Raw genomic sequence first — 19449 nt, 5'->3', positions numbered from 1 at the left:
ATGAACCGTACATTTCTACAGCTCTTTAATCTCAGTATGAAATGAGGGCATCACATCAGAAGTTCAGTGCTCAAAACAGTCAAGTTTGTGACTAAGCGACTTCTCCCACGTCCACGAAAGACTACTCTATTCCCACAGCATAAGACAGTGAGAAAGCAATCATCGGTCCGTCTCCAAGTGACAGCCTGAAAGGTGTTATTGTTTCTGTCATCTTCTTTGGAACCCTATTTCATATTTCCGCGTCAGGTACGTTCGCAATCCACAGTCTTCTTCCTTACAATCTGACCCAGACTATCAAGCGCAGATGCATTTTTCTGATCTCAGTGTGAAAAGAGACACTATCATAACCTGAACTTTCCAGTCCCAGGTGAACCAGCAAAGTCCTTGGAAATAACGCTGTAGCATTTAAATCATACTGAGCTCAAGCAGGCAATCTGGTGCGAGCATAACTTTGTGATCGTTAAAATCTGGTCTATTTAGCTCGCAAAGTCCTTAAGAATGGGTATTAGCGTACTGGCATCGACCATTAAAGAGAGAGCATGAGATAGGGGCCATTCCTTAACTCGGGAGATCTCGGTGCATGCCTGTACTCAAACACATGCCATGCAGAAAGCACCTGTCTCTCAAGTCCCTGAAAAATGTCCCTCAACGCCACAAAACTCAGGCGTGCATCAAGATGCAAGAATACAAGCCAAGCTGTTGAGATGTCACCACTAACCTTTGATGTTGCAATAAGGCTCAAGCGAGAGTCGAAAGAGAAGAAAAACGTGTCGGCTGAAGATTTAACGGCGGCGCACTGAAAACATCCCACGATTTCGCGTTCAAATTCCTCCTCTAACCAACGCGCTCATTTTCCTTTCTCCCCACCGCTCATGTGTCTTACCTGAAGGGCATCTCCCACGACTGCAATTAGCTGCCAAGATTTCATTGTGTTCGGGCAGCGAAAACGCAAAGGAAAAGTGCCTCCTGTTTTCTCAGTGGAGGTAAACCGATTGCGCGCGGAGAGAGGCAGAACGGGCAACGGAGAGCGCGCGAGTGGTAGTCAGTGGACCGTATCCACGTGGTGCCATGTAAATGACTGCATCTGTCACTCCACGCGCCTGTGCCACAGTCATCCTTGTGATCCCTCTCAAGTTCACACCATTGAGCCCGCATTGAGCCCGACTTTGGCTCAGGGGTTTAGTGTAAACAACTCGAAAGTGATGCACAAAATCCTACAGCTTTTCTGCACCACAAGTCGATCTAGTAAAGTGACAAATGTTGAGCTATGCATTCGGTCTTAAAGTTCTTTTCTGTAAGTCACCTGTTTCTTTTACGTTATAAATGTAATGCATTCGGTTAATCTTAATTAAGATCCGGTCCGTGTACATTGCGTTAATTCGTTCTTCGATTTAATATTGAAGTAGAAAAAAATGAAAACGAGAATTCTGCTTGATTTTATGTTTTTAGGGGATAAACGGCTTGATTAAGCTATTCGATTTCCACACGTGGGTGTGAATTAAATGCCCCTTTCTGCTGATTGGTCAACCAAAGTATATATTAAGCTATTTTTTCTCTGTTGGTTGCTGAACATTTCACAAAAGAAAGCCCTTTCAAGGGGCTAGTTCGGTGTATGTCAAAGCAGTCCTTTAGTCAGGTTTTTTGATGAGATAGAGATTATTCGTAATTTAAACGCTTTAGGAATCTGGCAAACAAATAGAGGACTGTTATTCTGTTGTTGCACGGAGCTGTGGAAGAATCACAAGCTGCACAAGTTGATCTTTGGTTGACCAATCAGCAGAAAGGAGCTTTAATGCACGCCCACATGTGGAAATCTGATACTCAAAGCAGTTTGTCCATTTTCAACCCCTGAGCCTAAAAACATAAAATCAAATTTTCTACTTTCAATATTAAATCGAATATATATATATATATATATATATATATATATATATATATATATATATATATATATATATATATATATATTATATAATATATATTTTATTCACAATAGAATATAGATAACATATCAAATGTTGAAAGTGAGACATTTTGAAATGTCATGCCAAATATTGGCTCATTTTGGATTTCATGAGAGCTACACATTCCAAAAAAGTTGGGACAGGAATCAACAAGAGGCCAGAAAAAGTTAAATGTACATATAAGGAACAGGTCGAGGACCAATTTGCAACTTATTAGGTCAATGGCCAACATGATTGGGTATAAAAAGAGCCTTTCAGAGTGCCAGTGTCTCTCAGAAGTCAAGATGGACAGAGGATCACCAATTCCCCCAATGCTGCGGCGGAAAATAGTGGAGCAATATCAGAAAGGAGTTTCTCAGAGAAAAATTGCAAAGAGTTTGAAGTTATCATCATCTACAGTGGATAAAATCATCCAAAGATTTATAGAATCTGGAACAATCTCTGTTCGTCAAGACCGGAATACCATACTAGATGCCCGTGATCTTCGGGCCCTTAGATGGCACTGCATCACATACAGGAATGCTACTGTAATGGAAATCACAACATTGGCTCAGGAATACTTCCAGAAAACATTGTCGGTGAACACATTCTATAGGTAAAAAAAGAAGCCATATCTAAACATGATCCAGAAGTGCAGACGTTTTCTCTGGGCCAAGGCTAATTTAAAATGGACTGTGGCAAAGTGGAAAACTGTTTTGTGGTCAGACAAATAAAAATTTGAAGTTCTTTTTGGAAAACTGGGACGTCATGTCATCCGGACTAAAAAGGACAAGGACAACCCAAGCTGTTATCAGCACTCAGTTCAGAAGCCTGCATCTCTGATGGTATGGGTTTGCATGAGTGCGTGTGGCATGGGCAGCTTACACATCTGGAAAGGCACCGTCAATGCTAAAAGGTATTTCCAAGTTCTAGAGCAACATATACTCCAATCCAGATTTCGTCTCTTTCAGGGAAGACCTTGCATTTTCCAACATGACAATGCCAGACCACAAACTGCATCAATTACAACATCATGGCTGCGAGGAGGAGGATCCGGGTACCGAAATGGACAGTCTGCAGTCCAGATCTTTCACCCTTAGAAAAGATTTGGCGCAACATAAAGAGGAAGATGTAACAAAGAAGACCTAAGACAGTTGAGCAACTAGAAACCTGTATTAGACAAGAATGGGACAACATTCCTATTCCTAAACTTGAGCAACTTGTCTCCTCAGTCACCAGACGTTTGCAGACTGTTATAAAAAGAAGAGGGGATGCCACACAGTGGTAAACATGGCCTTGTCCAAACTTTTAATAGATGTGTTGATGCCATGAAATTTAAAATCAACTTATTTTTCCCAGTTTAAACATTTGATAAGTCATCTATGTTGTATTCTGAATAAAATATTGGAATTTGAAACTTCCACATCATTGCATTCTGTTTTTATTCACAATTTGTACAGTGTCCAAACTTTTTGGAATCAGGTTTATATATATATATATATATATATATATATATATATATATATATATATATATATATTTTACATTACAGTTACAATCCAAAAAGTGAGTTTTAACAACTGGACTCTTTGTACTTAAAATTAATCTATACAGTTCCCAGACCGTTGTAGATTTATGAACTACTTTAACTCATTGATATAGCAGTATTTGTGTTCTACAGATTAAAAATGTTGAAATAAAGAATTTCAAACATAGATTCTCTATATGATAAATGTTCCACATTGGTCATGTTGTTATTTGTGACCTATACCAGCATCAGTTGCGTCTCTTGCCTCATGAGATGATGAAACATGAGTGAAGTGTCCATCAGATGCATACACCAGAATCTCGCAAGAAATAGTAGATTATCAGTGGAGTTTTTGCCTACTAATTTATGAGTACTGTGAATTTGGACATACTGTACTACTCTATAACCCACATAGTTTTTGCCTACTATAAAAGTGTTTGATTTCAGATGCAGCCACCAAATTTTATCGTATCTTTTTATGTTCTGTGTCTTGCAACATTTCCCAGACTCCACTTTATTTTAAGAGAAATGGAGTAAAAACAGTAATTTGTAATTTGTAATTTCTTTATTTGAAAGGGGACAGTGTACATTAATAAACATTAAAACAATGTAAATGTACCCGAGTTAGCTCAAAAGTGCTAATTTTCATCGGTAGTCCCCCAGCCAGATTTAAACAAGGCAACCTTTAAAAATAATCACAAGTACGAAATCACACACAATAATAAAAATAAAATTGCATACAACACATTATGGTTAATAAGTACAATTCATATAAAAATTATATAATATTTAAATACACACATAAAAGCATTAGTGCCCACAAATTTGGCTCTCTACAAGCCATTTTTTTGCATTCTTTTTGAATGAAAAGAAGGACGAGGACTCTCTAATGGTTGCCGGCACTGTGTTCCATTGCTGAACTGCTCTTACGGAGAAGACAGCCTGACCAAAAGCTGTTTTTCTCCGGGGTATGATGCAGTCTTCCCTCACTGCCCCTCTAGTTACCCTAACCTCACTGGATCTAAAATGTATAAAATCACATAGTGGAGGAGGTGCTAAGCCATATCTAATTTTATAGATTAAACAAATGTTTTTGAATTTAATTAGATTATCCCAGGTAAGTAACTGATATTTACTCAGAATACTACAGTGGTGGTAGTGATATGGTTTTTTATCCAGTATTTTTAATGCTTGTTTGTATAATCTTTCTAATGGTTTTATTGTTGTAGAGTGAGTATTAGACCAGCTTATTAAACAATATGTTATGTGGGATAAAATCATGGAAAAGAAATATAATTTAGCAGCTTCTGTTGACATGAAATCTCTAATGAATCTGAAATTCGCTAGACTGAACTTAATCCTATTACTAACTTTTTTGATGTGAGTTTTGAAATTGAGATTTGAATCTATATATAATCCTAAATATTTATATTCTGTGACGACCTGTAACCTTTCTCCAGATATAAAAATGTCAGGTTCTATATTTATATTGTTTTTAGAAAAAAACATAGTAACTGTTTTAGATATATTCAATTGCAGACAGGATTGTTCAAGCCAGATTGAAATCGATGACATGGCCTCAGTTAGTTTAAACCCACTCCTGCACCCATATCTGTCATCATTTCCTTAGTTACTTCTGTATCCTCCTACAGATCTGACAGATATATACTGCTGTCTGATAGCATGTGAATTCCCTTGTCATTTACCCCATTGTATTAAGTAGTCCGCTCTAACTGTGCCCTGCCTTTGATACAAAATGCAATCACAGTAGTCAATCTCATGCCTCTTAGCAGTCACTGCTGATAAGTTTAGCGAGAGGCCTCTCCCGGACTTACCCCATCCTTGGCATGAGGTCGAGAACTTGATAGGCATTAGTCGACTGCAAGGTCCTTGGCAATTGTGACATCTGACAACCGTATGACAAGAAAATATCTCCTTTTTTCTCCCCTCATGAGCAGCAGGAGGCTAGTGTAGATCAGTGTGATAGCAGTCACCGGCTGCAAAATCCCGGTGACAGTCTACATAAATTGGGTTAGCAGCAGCCCCCACAGAGCTGCATCAGGCAGAGAGACTAAAGGACTTGTCACAGGTGACCTCTGTGTAACTACATCCCTGCTGCTTTGAAGTGCCGTGAGACATGATGTTTAATATGTATTCCTTCCTGCCCTGACATTCCAATTTCTTAGCACCTCGCAATGTTTATTAGGGTGTTTTTATGCATGCAGCCTTTTTATCATTTCATCATCAGCAGTGTCATCTGAACATGTTTTCCCCCACCATAAGTGCCAAAATTATAAACTTATAGCCCTAGGATATTTATTAGCTGACAGCCGTCCTTCGAGCAAAACACATCATGTTTGGGGACTTTAGCATTTGAATTTTTTTTTATCGCTTTTTAGACCTCCAGAGAAATGGCACTTGACTGAAATGAAATGTAACAGCAGACTTTAATCCTTTTCATCAAAGGGAGACCATAGAGCCCCACTTTTTTATTTATTACATTTTTTTTTCCTTTTGGTGCCGCTCCTCAAGCCGTGACCCTATTCCCTCATGCATTAAATACCCAACACATTACAAAATAGGCCACTCTGTAGGGCCCTGCGTGTTAACACACAGCATCCCACTTTAGGTGCAAATGAGAGCAAGGGCGCAGGAAGGGGACAGAGGCTAGAAAGATGGACAGGTCCATACAGTGGATTAGAGATTCCCCCATGGCAACATTTATGGTTATTTATGAGCCTCCAACACAATATCAGTAATGGGTTACCGTTCATCCAGGTCTCCTCGGGCACAGCCCTAAAAGTTTACACAAATTAAAATTGGCAACATGCCATTTGTTTCCACAGCGCCTCTTGCTTCCAACCAGGTCACTAATGGGATTATTTAGTTCTCGTTTTTATGAGCGCAAACAGTGTTGGAAACATCGGCGTGGTGTAGATTCGTTCCCTTATTTCTGCTTTCTCGTCTTGTTTAATTTGATTTCTGACAGATTTGTCCCATGCTGTGATTGACAGATGCTGGTGCATGGTTATCACAGTCTTAGGATCTCGTGGAAGACATGCAGGTAAGTTAGCTGCATATATACTGTAACACGTCAAGGACGACTCTTACGATAAGCTGATAGAATCTGGGCCGTAGGTAGCAGAGGCAGCGGCAGTTTCTATAAATTGCCATTATTGAATATGCTGTTCTTCTTGCCCGTGCGATAAGAGTGCATTAAATGAGAGGGGTGCACAATACCGAGGAGAACTGAAAGGAGACATTTCGATTTCATTTTCATCTGTTTAATTTGTTCCTATTACGCATAACAGCTTTACCTCTGTGCTCGGGCCTCCGAATCGGTTAAGTAATAATTGTAACGTTGACACGTTGAACGATGACAAGGCAAAGCAGTCGAGGAGATCGTTGGTCACGTACAGTATATCCAGGAATAAACTGAGAGGATTTTTCTCTCTCTCCATAGCTCCTGGCAGGGGGCCTGCCTCATCTCTTCATTGTCTGTGCGTCTGTTTAAATCTGAACAAATTATTTATCCACCATTCCCGTAATTACCTCCTCCTTCTTTAAATAAGAGACACCGCTTGATCACCAAATTGCCTGATAGTGACAATAACTCGTATTTGTGGGAAAAGTTCAGGGGCTGTGGCTTTCCATTGTGCAAAAAATAAAGAAGTCAATAGAGAGATTAGCGTGTACTGAGAAACTCAATATATATTCAAATATGAACAGCAATGCAATTCGGAGTTAGCCTTCTAGACTATTATCTTAGGATAATCTCATCAGATTCTTTTTATTGCTTTCATTTATTACTCTGCCGTCCTCCCAGATTCAGCCTGGGCTGTTTCATCATCTTATTTACTAAGAACAACTTTGAAGCACTTAACAGTTGCTTTCCCCAGGAGAGCCGGTCAGGGCCTGGACGCCCGGAGCTGCGCACTACCTCAGAGCCTAATTGAGGGAGATGGGTAATGGAAGTGACTCCTCTGCCTTGTGAGAGAGAAAATTCCATCTCGCTACCAATCCATGACTAACTCTCAAGTTCAAAACCGTGTGACTCACCGGTAGAGCCCCGGCGAGAATTAAGATCACAATCTATGGCAGATGAATCCTTATCTAATTGAACTGATACTTTATGATTTAAATAAATGAGGCGAGAGACAGCATGACAGAAGTGTGGCGTCGTCGCTTTGTAGCCACTTCGTTCGCAGCCATGTCATTTTGTTAATAAGCAGATTGCTGATATCAAAACTCACGAATACCTTTGGGATCATGCTGTAACCGCTGTCGATATGATTAAAATGCAAGCAGGGCTTTCCCCTGTGCACTGGGTGGGCAGACGTTGGGTATACCAATCGGTGGCCTGTGTTTGTAAGACAAAGGCAGCATGTTGAATGCTGTCAGGCATGTTTAGAGCTGCCATCTTGATTTCGTCCCACCTTACCACCTTTACCTAAAAAAGGGATTTGTTCTTTATTCTGGAGTTGGGCTACGGAGCCTCATCCATCAATGTGGCAACACATGGTGCTGCACTGCTCATACCTTTACAGCCAAATCAATAAAACAATTCCAGCCATCTCCTTCACACTCCTGAGTTTCACAGTGATTATTTCGAGCAGCATTCATATTTCTTCAATGTGTGTATAAAATGCCTTGGGCATCAGGATGGAATGTTGAACATAATATTGATGGATGCAAGAGTCATTGACCTCTATTTCACCGTGTTGTGGGTGCTGAGGGCTCGTTAGAGCTCGCTGAAGAAATCTCCTGCAATACAGGAATGGAGACTGATGAAGAGAATGGGCTTTTGTGTCTGTCTTCAATGTGAGCGAATGACTGTCTTTAGGTCTCAACAGGCAATGGCTCAGAAAATGAGAGAATGAGAAAAGGAAAAAGAGAGGAGGGAAAAGAAAAAGAGAATGTGTGTCGGCAGTGGGCGGATTTGGGCCAGGCAGCAGATCATTTAATGCCTAAAGCTCCTGCTATCTGTTAGCATTCCTAACAATCTCAATGGAAGTACGCAATCTGAAATGTGCCAGCTTGGGACCACTGAACTTTGAGCCAGTTGCAAAGTAGTCCTCAGATGCCTTATTACTTACAAAAATAAATGATTATTTTGCGGACATTATTACTTCTCAACCTGCTTTAGATCATTACTGCCAAATTCATGTTGTTGAACCAATGATGGATGTTTGAAAAAATTACTGCGGGTTTGGGAAACCCAATTGATTCTAATTGATTTCTGCATCATACTAACCCCTAAATGGTCACATGTAAGGAAGCAGACAAAAAACAACCCCTCAAAGAACATCTATTTAACATCTGAATGGAAACAACTTAAGGAGACGTACTGAATATGACTAATATGAAGATGATGTAGTGCAAATGTATTTAAGAATACATTTTCCAGATGAAAATGCACACAATCAACAGACCTCCTTAAAGGTATGATGCGATTTCAATTTCTCTTTTCTCTTTGGTTACAAGCTCTTGGTGTATAAAGAAGATATGTAAATTTGCAAATACTAAAATCTAAAATCCAAAGAGATATTCTTTACCAAAGTTAAGACTCTGCCACACGCTCCAACCCACCCCCACATGTTTACGTCACTATGTGGAAATATTAGCATAATGCCGCCCAAATGTTCACGCAAAGAAAGAAGACGTGGTTTAGTAACCGCAGTTAGTGTTGAAGCAGCCATGTCAGAGAGATACTGTGTGTATCTAGGTGAAAGCAAAAGCTTTTTATTTAGCCTTCCGAAAGTAGATGCATTTAGGAATCTTTAAGATTATGCATTTTACGGACAACCTTTCGTGAGTCTAGGAGAGGAGGTAATTCTGACTTTGCTACGACAGTCTGGTGCTTCTGAATCAGCTACTGTAAGTATGTTTTGTTATTAGTTTAAGTAGTGTATTTGCTACTGAATGTTCAAATGCGGAGTTTTGCGCATCACGTGTGTGTGCGCGTGTTTTTGTCTGTCTTTGAGAGAGAGAGAGAGAGAGAGAGATGGTCACATAGTGGAGTCAGCTGTCTTAACCGTTGGTGGCTTGTGTGCTGCAAACACATACGAGCTTCATAACTGTGTCTGTTCCCCTTTTGGGCTTGAACTGATGGTAAAACGAAGGACATTATTAACTGTCTATACATTTATTTTGAAAGATGAAGCTTATTGCAATGTCTTCATATGCAGCAGCATATGATGGTTAGGTATTTTTTGAAGCATGACTGCTGGTCATGATCTGGTTTAAGCTGATCATATCCTGGTCAAGTTCTTGAACAGCTTAAACCAGCTCAAATCAGCATACTTCAAAACATACCTAACCAGCATATGGTGTTTCTTTTTTCAACAGAATTACTAATCAAAATAGATTATTTTAAACTGTTGGCACTATGCTAGGTAGTTGGCAAAACTGTAAGCTTACTAACTAAAGGCTAACTGAAAATGCAAAGTAATGGAAATGTTTAATTTGTTAAGTGCAATGTGTCATTAAAAAAAAATGTATGATTAAACTCTGTAAAACAATTTTACAATCAGACATAGAATAGTGTAAACATATATATATATATATATATATATATATATATATATATATATAAATGTGTACACTATTCAATGTCTGATTGTAATATATATATATATATATATATATATATATATATATATATATATATATATATATATATATATATATATATATATATATATATATATATATATATATATTTTTTTTTTTTTTTTTTTTTTTTTTTACTCAGCCTGTGAAATGGCTTTGAAAACAATAGATGGGATTGTGCAGATAAGATTTTGCACAGCAACAACATCTACTAGCAGCCGCTAAGGGTGCATGCTAACCAGCCAAACAACAACACGCCGCTTCACCAAAGCCATCCTCTTCATATCAACCTGCTCAATCCCTGATTCTGTTGCACCCAAACAGAGCTCTCATTATCTTCTACAGAGTTTATTACGTTTAATAAGCTCTCATTATCTTCTACAGAGTTTATTACGTTTAATAGAATGGCTTAGCCCTGCTTCAGTAACTTGTATTGGGAATGTAAGTCAATTGTAACTGTGAGCTGTGCTTTAGAGAGACAGGAAGAGAAGTTGGAACTTTAGGATGCTACAATGCACCACTCGATAACTTGACACACAGCCCCCTCCCCCTCTACACCATTAAAATACAAGAGTTAGTAACAGCAAAGTTGGGGGACACATTATTACTTTCTTAAATTATGTATAGTCTGTAATACATACACCACGATAAACAACCTTCATGAAATATTTAACTGGCTCCCCTCCGATCCTCTCTCATTCTCTCCATTGATATGACTTTCCTCTTTAATAGTGTGCGGCAACCACATAATAACCTCTGTCGTCGAAAACATGCTGTGCTGTGCGTTCGCCACAGAAAAGAAAGGAAAATAGGAAGGGGAAAAAAATGTGCTGCTAAATGTTTGCTTCAAAATTCATAAAGCGCATTACTGGGTGAGATGGAGCGTGAAAGGATTCTATCCAGTGAACACACATGCAGGCTACACTGGCTCAGAGCATATACAGGCCCTGGCTGCTGTTTCCTACCCTCATTTAATTGCACGTTTCCATGGTTACTGCCATACTTGGGGAAAAAAGACAATAAACAACAACAACAACAAACAACCAAAAATATTATCATCCGAAGCATTCAGCCAAAATAAGGCAGGTGCGAAGACGCTACAAAATATATAAGCTCAATATTTATTCTGACACCATGCTATTGAAAAGGAAGACTTTGAAAATCAAAGTCAAAGGCTTATGTCTTTGAGACAGTAAAACTTTGCTTAGTCACCTAGGAAACCTAGCTATATTTTTAGTCATGCAGCCTCTAGTGTTTTGCAAACATATTTCTTCCTTTGTAACGGATTTCGCATTCGGAAAAGTGCAGCGGGTGAAGGTAATTTCAGACAAGAGGCAGTCGGAGCACGCTCGGACACATTTACATGTGAGGAATACGGCCGAGAGCATGACCTGAGCGCATTCATTCCACTCCGCTCAAGAGTTCAGACTTAACTGATGCAATTCCAATGCAGGGAAGATGCAACCCCACTGCAGTACTGGACATTTCCCATCACCGTGAACTAATCGAAACCCATTTTACTTCTCCCCAAGCGCTGGGAGAGCATGAGACGTTCACACACAAGGGTGCATCTTTTTTTTTTTGGTCCACCGGGGATACATCAAATGAATATCCACCAGCATTGTTGGGCTTTTATGCTGAGAAAATGGAGAATGCCAGTATGAATTCAGAGTAGAAATAGCATGCCTTCACCTAGCTCGGGGCTGTCACAATATGTATGTCAGTCATGTGACAAGCACAGTGCGATTGGCTGGGGCTTAGAAATGCTGACCAAAGAATAAGAAATAAGTTTTTTTTTTTCACTCAGACAAAATGATACCCTCACAGCGTGCAGCCGAGTTCCTGTATGAGCCTTTGAATGGTTTACGCGATCAAGAGCAACCCTCTTAATGTCAGAGATAATACCCCCGTCACAAAGCTACCATCTGCCAGTTAGTTTGCGGCAATCTGCAAGATGAGTGACTAATGCTGGAATGGAGGGTTTCGGTGCAAGAATGTAAATGAAGAAAAGTCAAAACAAAACTCTGTCAAACAACATAACACTGGAATGCAGTAAACATGCCTTTTGTGTCCATGTTGAACTATTATCACAATTTTCCATCACAATTTACCATTTTTTCACTCACTCACACACACACATTTATACATGTCATTCCATTGCACTCAAGTTTGCATACCTGTTGTGCAGAATGTAAGCAAAATTTTTGTGATGCACTGATGAAAAAAAACCTGATGTGATATGATATGATATGATCAGGACAAAGAAAATTTAGAATTTTTTTGTCTAAAATGTAAAAAAAATAAATGAAAAAAATCAATAAAGATTCATTAATTTCAAATGCAATAAGTGAATTTGGGCATCACAATATTATAAATGATAAAAGATGGATAAATATTACAGCATTAACTTTAGCTTTGACATCATAGGGAAAATTAACAAGCATGACTATTGTATATATCCAACAATGTTACAATAAAAAAATGGCTTATGGTATGGATATATCATGCATCTCTACTATCTATGCATGATTAATATGTTCAAAAAAAAAAATTCCCCAATTGTCCACTATCAAAACACACCTGCCACCATTTTTAAAAAGTCGCCAGTCGAGAATTGCTATGTTAGAACACCAAACCCTTGCTTTACTGAAAGCAGGTACAGCACTGAGAAACATTAATACTTAGCCAAGGTCAGTACCTGGAGTCTGTAACTCAATAATCTGTAGGCTAAGATATAATCAGAGAGAGACAAGTAGTTGTTAGTGGTCCCTGCACACTGAAGAATGAATCAATCCATCCAGTGACAGAACAATTCCACGAGTGGGGATCAGCTTTTCTCTTCAGCAAAGATGACAGACAACTGCTCTTGATTGGCCATTGAGCAAGATGTGTTCCAAGGAGCTGGAAGAACAAAGTGACATAAACGCAATACACATTGCGTATGCGATAGGTTCTCGCATTAGCTGCTCACAAAATCGTATAGTATCATACTCTTGTCCTTTAAAATGACAGTAATAGAGGAAAATTGCACCAAGTAAGACATGCAACATGATTGAGTCTTATTACGTGGTTTGTTGTCCCTCTGTGTGCGCAGGATAATACATATAATCATAATGCAAAATGCAATTTACTCAAAGACACCTCTAATCAATGAATCTCAACCCTCTCTAAGTTTCAAATGGGGATATATGTAATCCTCATCACATATACCTTTCCTGTGAGTGTGTGCAGTGTTTTGCCATTTCGAAATTTCCCAAAACGCATTGACCCTATGAAAACAGCTTGCATACATTTGCTCCTCCAAGAGCAAAATCAATTAGGTGAGTGACCACTTTTGTCACAAGGCATTTAAGCGGCATGTTTATTCGTTGCTTTCTCCACCAGTCAACATGCTCTTATTCACCATGATCAAGGTCACTTTCCTCTATTTATTCTGCATTACCGAGCCGTCAACCACAAAACCCCCTTCCCTCCTTCCGAATCCGGCCTGATGCGCAATGACCCGACTACCATGGCCAATACAACTATGGCGAGAAACCAAATTGCCTCACTGACTTGGCCTCCGTAAATACTTAAATTGCCATAGACAGATTGGACATCGGTCCTATCTGGACACAATTAACCACAGAGGTCCAGCTAGTGAGCCCCAAAAGATCCCTGTGCCCTTCAGATTTATCAGGTGCGCCTGTAGGACCCTGATAAGACCAATAAAATGTGGTTGGGGCACAGTGGAGGAACGCTTCATTCGTCCTCAGAACAAGCCTTTATCATGTGCTTTCCCTCATCCTCTGTCAATATCCCCCAACAAACATGGAACTGTTTGACCATATCAAGCAAATTACTAGCATCAAAGGCCAACGGTAGTCAAATCGGGGCAAGTTGAAAGGGTTGAGTGTTTAGGTGACACAAGCAGGCGATGGATCTTTGTCGTGAGTGAAAAGAAAGGAGAGGGAGAAATCCTCTTATGGGTGGAATACTGATGAGAGTGTGATTGAGCTGGTGCGCTAGCGATGGAGAAGTGATGTCACTGATGAGGCTATTGCAGGCAGCTGGAAATGACAGCAGAAACCTGACACCAGCTCTGCCTTCTGGCTCAGACAGTCTCCTGCTGCTCATCTCTCACACTGCACAAACCATCTGAACTGGAGTCAACACATTTCTGGAGATTCCTTTTGTTACACCGACATTTGCTAATGGCTGAGAAGGCGACTATAAAAGAGGCCGTTCAGCAGCTTTGTAAGCACAAATGCAAGCGAGGAAATCCCAGTCTGCTACAGATGATACCTAATAACATCACAGTATGGGAAACACATGAACGCTGCATCATTTCAAAGCCCTATTTACATAGCAAAGAAAACAAACTCTCTGTAACAATCAAGTACTGTTCGTACAAGAATCCAAATGTGACATTCAGACAAAAAAAAAGCAGATCATGACATTTTAACCATATCAAAGATGAAGAAAAGCCAATCAAAACAGGAATATTAGATTTCTTTTTTGTCCACCAGAAAGGGGCCCTGGCTCACTCATCCAAGGCATGAAATTAATAGCATTCAAAGCAGCAGGCAAAGGGGAAATGTGTTTCTCTAGATCCTCTGCTTCCTCCCCGCCCCAGGCGCTCCGCTAGACAGTTATATTTCACAGCGAAAGCTAACAATGCTGCCGTCTTAATGACCCTAGCAAGGCCACATTATTCCAGAATTTGTTTGTGCATTTCCACCCCCAAATATGCAATTACTTCGGTGCTCGTAAACAAAGTAATATTGCTAGATTACAAATCTGACCCTGCGGTACAAACCTATCCATTGTCCCCCCGTGACAACACCAACGTGTCTTACCCTCGAGACAATAAAGCGAGACTGCTTTAAATATATAAAGTTTATATATATATATATATATATATATATATATATATATATATATATATATATATATATATATATATATATATAAACTTTCATAAAGCAATATGTACAGAAAAGTCGACCACTAGTGAAAATGCTTTTTTACTGTTTTGCACGGTTACATTTACATAATTTAAGAGTTGAGCTAACCTGAAAACTTAATGATTTATATATAGATTTAATATATATATATATATATATATATATATATATATATATATATATATATATATATATATATATATATATATATATATATATATATACAAATGTAATTTCTAAGCAATTCTAAATGAATCTGGGGAAGATTGTGAGTATGCTAGAATATCTATGTGAAACCTGTGGTATTTTCGGCAGTTCCAACGATTTAGGACCAGTCGCTGGAGTCTTGTGCAGGCAGGAGAGAGACTGGATTGAAGGGAGAGATGTGGAGCTCATTATCCTTCATGTTTTAGGATGAAGGGTCTGTTTCACATACAAATAAATGGACAGCATAGAGATATTTTCCTCACACTGAATTAAAATGTACATTACAAGACAATATCAAAGCCCGAATTCAGCCCGTTTCCACTGGATGGCAGTGTCTGTTCAATGAAAGGCAAATGGATGGTTCTACATTCAATTTTGAGTTAATGCAGCACTTAATATAACCTAGTTTGATTTGTGCAGGAAACATAACATGCTACCTGACTGCTGCGTGGTTCAGTCTACTAAACAGAACTACCCATGATAGTATCATACACTGATCAGGTCACTGGTTCGGTGACTGCATATGTCTCTTGGCATCCAAATTTCCAGTTTGTGACTAAAGGCATCTGACTCACAAGCATTCCAGCTCATATCTCAAAATAAGGCATCTTCTCATGACAACGTAATGTTTCTCAAAGTTATAAGTAGACATTGCTATGAAGAACATGCTAATGTTAAACGACCAGTCAATAATTTACAATATTTTTCTACTGAGTCCTCAATAGCTAATAAATGTACCACTCTGTGTCCATTACTGAACTATTCTGCTTTTTCAGCTACTTAAAAATATCCCGCTCACACATTCCTCCTACGACAATCAGAGTAGCTACAAGCTTAACAAGATGCTAAATCAATCCATCTGCTTAGTGAAGTGTTTTGCTGAACTTTTGACTTGCCTAAAAGTCCATCTGTGTGGCATTACAAACACAACATGTGACGAGGCATCCCATTGGTGACTTGCCTTGGGAATTCATACAAACTGGGAGACATTCCCTGATCCCTCTCAACACACAGTTCTGCCGTTCTAGTGTCACATCTTGTAGGAGTGTCAAAGGGAATCCCATTAGGGACCGGGATCATGATGAAAAAACCTGAACAGAGTTGTTCGAGTCCAGTGAGAGGTTAAAAAACAAGAAGCGGTACACTGCCACACAGAGTTACCATTTATGAGGTCACTGCCGTTCCCGACTATTCTGAACCGGCCTGACCTACATCTTGTTGTCAGCCGGCAGCGGACCTTTGCCTGACATGAGGCCATCTCTGGGCCAAGCAGTCACACTGCTTTTCACTTATAAATAGCTGTTGACATGAGCAAAAACAACTTTACTTTGTCATAGCTTATGTCCTTGCGGAGCATTATGGGTACTTGGCGAGGCGCATTAAAACTCTCCTCTTCTTCTGATCATATGGTACCGCACACAGCTACTATAAATCAATGCACCTGACTTTTAGCCTGACTTAAGCCCAACTGTGTAATCATGGGTCTCCAAAGAATAAAGCTATTCACCCAAAATGATGAAGCTTTAACCTCACATTTCAAAGCGAGATTAACCAGTCCTCTCTGGACAGAAACCTTTTCACTTAAAGGCTAAGTGTGTCATTTTTAATGCTAAAATACTTTCTTCTATCCAAGCTTAATTTATAGACTTAATAAGGCTATTCATAGATTGCCTTCACATAAAACATTTACAAAGCAAATCTGTGGTTTTTAAAACATTGCTTTGTTTGTAGAATCCACCTGATCAAACCTAAATAGCAACACTGTTTCAACCAATGGCATGAGTTTGGGGGCGGGACTAAATTTGCATGCGGCCAATTGCATACACATGTATCTGTGCATCAAATCTGTGTAAAATCGTTTTTAATGTAGAAACTCTATGAATATCTTAGCACTAATATTTTATTCTAAATTTATGATAAGTATGCAGCTGAAACCACATACGCCAGTGAAGAAATACGAAATGTGTTATGCCAGTTTTATAAATAAATAAAAAATCTATACAAATAAATAGCATTAGAAATTAAACTGTAAAAAAAGTATATATTACTTCTAAATGTGAATTAAATAAATACCTGCAGTGATGTTTTCTTATTTAAAATAATCCTTAGAATGAGGGTAAGCTCAAATTTAGGTTTTTCCTGCAGAAATTTTGAGTGTGTATTTTTTCTGGCTCACATAAATACACATATCTTACTGAATTATTACTGAATGAGGCCCTTTATTTTTGCTTTTACCTTTGGTTAACTGCTAGTGGCAAAGAAATGACACACTTAAGCTTTAAATACAAAGGTTCCAAAACCAGTGGATGAGAAGGCCAGGAGACACTGGTCTGTAAATGGATGACCAGCATGTGTCAGAACTCAGGGAGACCCTCTTAACTCAGCAGTGGTGTTTTCTTGAATAAATCTCCAAAAAGCCTTTGCATCATTCTGCTTGACTCCTGCCCAGACACAGCCGGTGTGCACTCCAAACAGCAAGCTGCAACAAGAACCAAACAGAGAAATGGCAACAGTTTCTGGAGAATGAGAGGGCATCTCTCAGAAGCCAAGCACTGGATGGCACAACACAACAGAGTCAGTCAGGTTTGGACAAAGGACTGTAGAAACATGTTTAAACCACTTTAAACCATGTACCATAACGGGCAGAAAAATAAGCAGAATCTTGTTTTTTCATACAGTATATGCATATTTCTAATCTCTAACCAATTTGAAGTTATTCAAGGACGAAAAGCTTATTCCAAAACCAGGGAAAACAGCAGAGCCATCTGACTAATCCACAAGACTGCCGCCTAATTGAAACATACTGTATGCTCTCATGCAATAATATAATGATTTTAAAACCAATAAAACAAAACAAATTATAGTAATTCAGATCACACTTTACATCTAGGGCAATGCTTATTTATATACTATCATTCTTTGTTTATGTGGGCATGAAACATTTGAGTTATTTTATAACTTTACTTGTATATTTTCTTAAAGCATCCAGCATGAAAAAGTAGTCTATTACAACATACAAAGAAATTGGCCTAGCAATTAGAAGAACACTGCTACAATATTATTGTAATATTAATACTGATGTGAGCTGGTTCTTTAAACAAACTGATATACACCCTTGCCATGAATGACAAATATTCGAAAATACCACAACTGACCAATCAGCATCGAATACTGTAGAAAGCCAAGTAATAACAATAACAAACAACTTGAAATGTTAAAAAGTATTAGTAAACTAACAAAACGGGGTTATTAAAGATAACTAAAACTAAAAACTTTTGTGTAAAAACTAAAAACTTACAGTAATTGTTACTTATTAAAAGTAAAGTAAACATAAAATAAAATATACTTTAAAAAAAATCAGCTATTGGCCAAGGCAACTTTTCTCATTTGTATCTAATTAAACCTGATGTTCTGTATTAAAAATTACTAAAACTGGGAAAAAAAATAAATGAATAAAAACGATTAAGATTAAGTGAAACCTTAAGCAAATTCAAAATCAATGGTACTAAAACAACTATGGTACCAAAATAACATTAAATGTAAACCTATTAAATTTGAATTAACCTTTTAACTGTCACCCCCATTTTTTAACATACACGTGAAAGTACACTATTCACACTTAAATTGTTATAATTCATAAACGCTTTTGAATACAGACCACAGGTTGGTCTCTTTTTAAAGAAGACAATCTGCAGATTATTGCAGAAGTGAAATCATTTAAAAAAATGAAAGCATAAAAAAGTTATTGAAGTTTAAATTTACTGTAAATACATTTATTATTTTATTTTTATTATATTTTATATAAAATAAATATTTTATAAAATATGTTTTAATCCAAAATTTCTATAAAATTAAAGCCATATGTCTAAATAAGTTGTGTTCCAAATTTGAAGTTGATATAAAAAAAATGTAGGTTCATATGCAATTCTGTTTAGGTGTTATACCACAAAAAGCCACCGGGGGCCATTGAAACTCCATTGAATTTTTTGGATGCATTTGTTAGTCACAAATGTATAAATTTCTCTCTCAATATTATGTCTATGACAAAATAACCACCAAATATGGAATCTTGAGACTCAGACCTTTCCAACGATATGTATTTTGTCAAGATTATGAAAAGTTTTGATTTTAAAAGACCGTAATATATTTGGAATATGACCCCTCCCGCTGAGGGGGAGGAGCACGCTAAAAGATTTTAAAGTATGATTTCCAT

At 38.2% G+C, this 19449-nt stretch overlaps 1 protein-coding gene across 2 annotated transcripts in view; it reads right to left on the bottom strand.

Moving 5' to 3' along the window:
• Nucleotides 1–1099, bottom strand: part of LOC113042980 (RNA binding protein fox-1 homolog 1-like) — a 231696-nt gene extending 230597 nt beyond the window's left edge. Inside the window, exon 1 of one of the 2 annotated variants that reach the window (XM_026202050.1) lies at nt 884–1099. In XM_026202050.1, the coding sequence (XP_026057835.1) occupies nt 884–928 (45 nt within the window). In that variant the 5' untranslated portion in view covers nt 929–1099. Of the gene's footprint in view, nt 1–718 lie in introns of both variants that reach the window. The other variant, XM_026202085.1, reaches the window with a different exon arrangement.
• Nucleotides 1100–19449: the final 18350 nt, after the last annotated feature.

Source organism: Carassius auratus, chromosome 3, assembly GCF_003368295.1.
Source record: "Carassius auratus strain Wakin chromosome 3, ASM336829v1, whole genome shotgun sequence".
NCBI lineage: Eukaryota > Metazoa > Chordata > Actinopteri > Cypriniformes > Cyprinidae > Carassius > Carassius auratus.
Note: the sequence above shows the minus strand (reverse complement) of the source record. Positions and strands in the feature narration are given on the sequence as shown.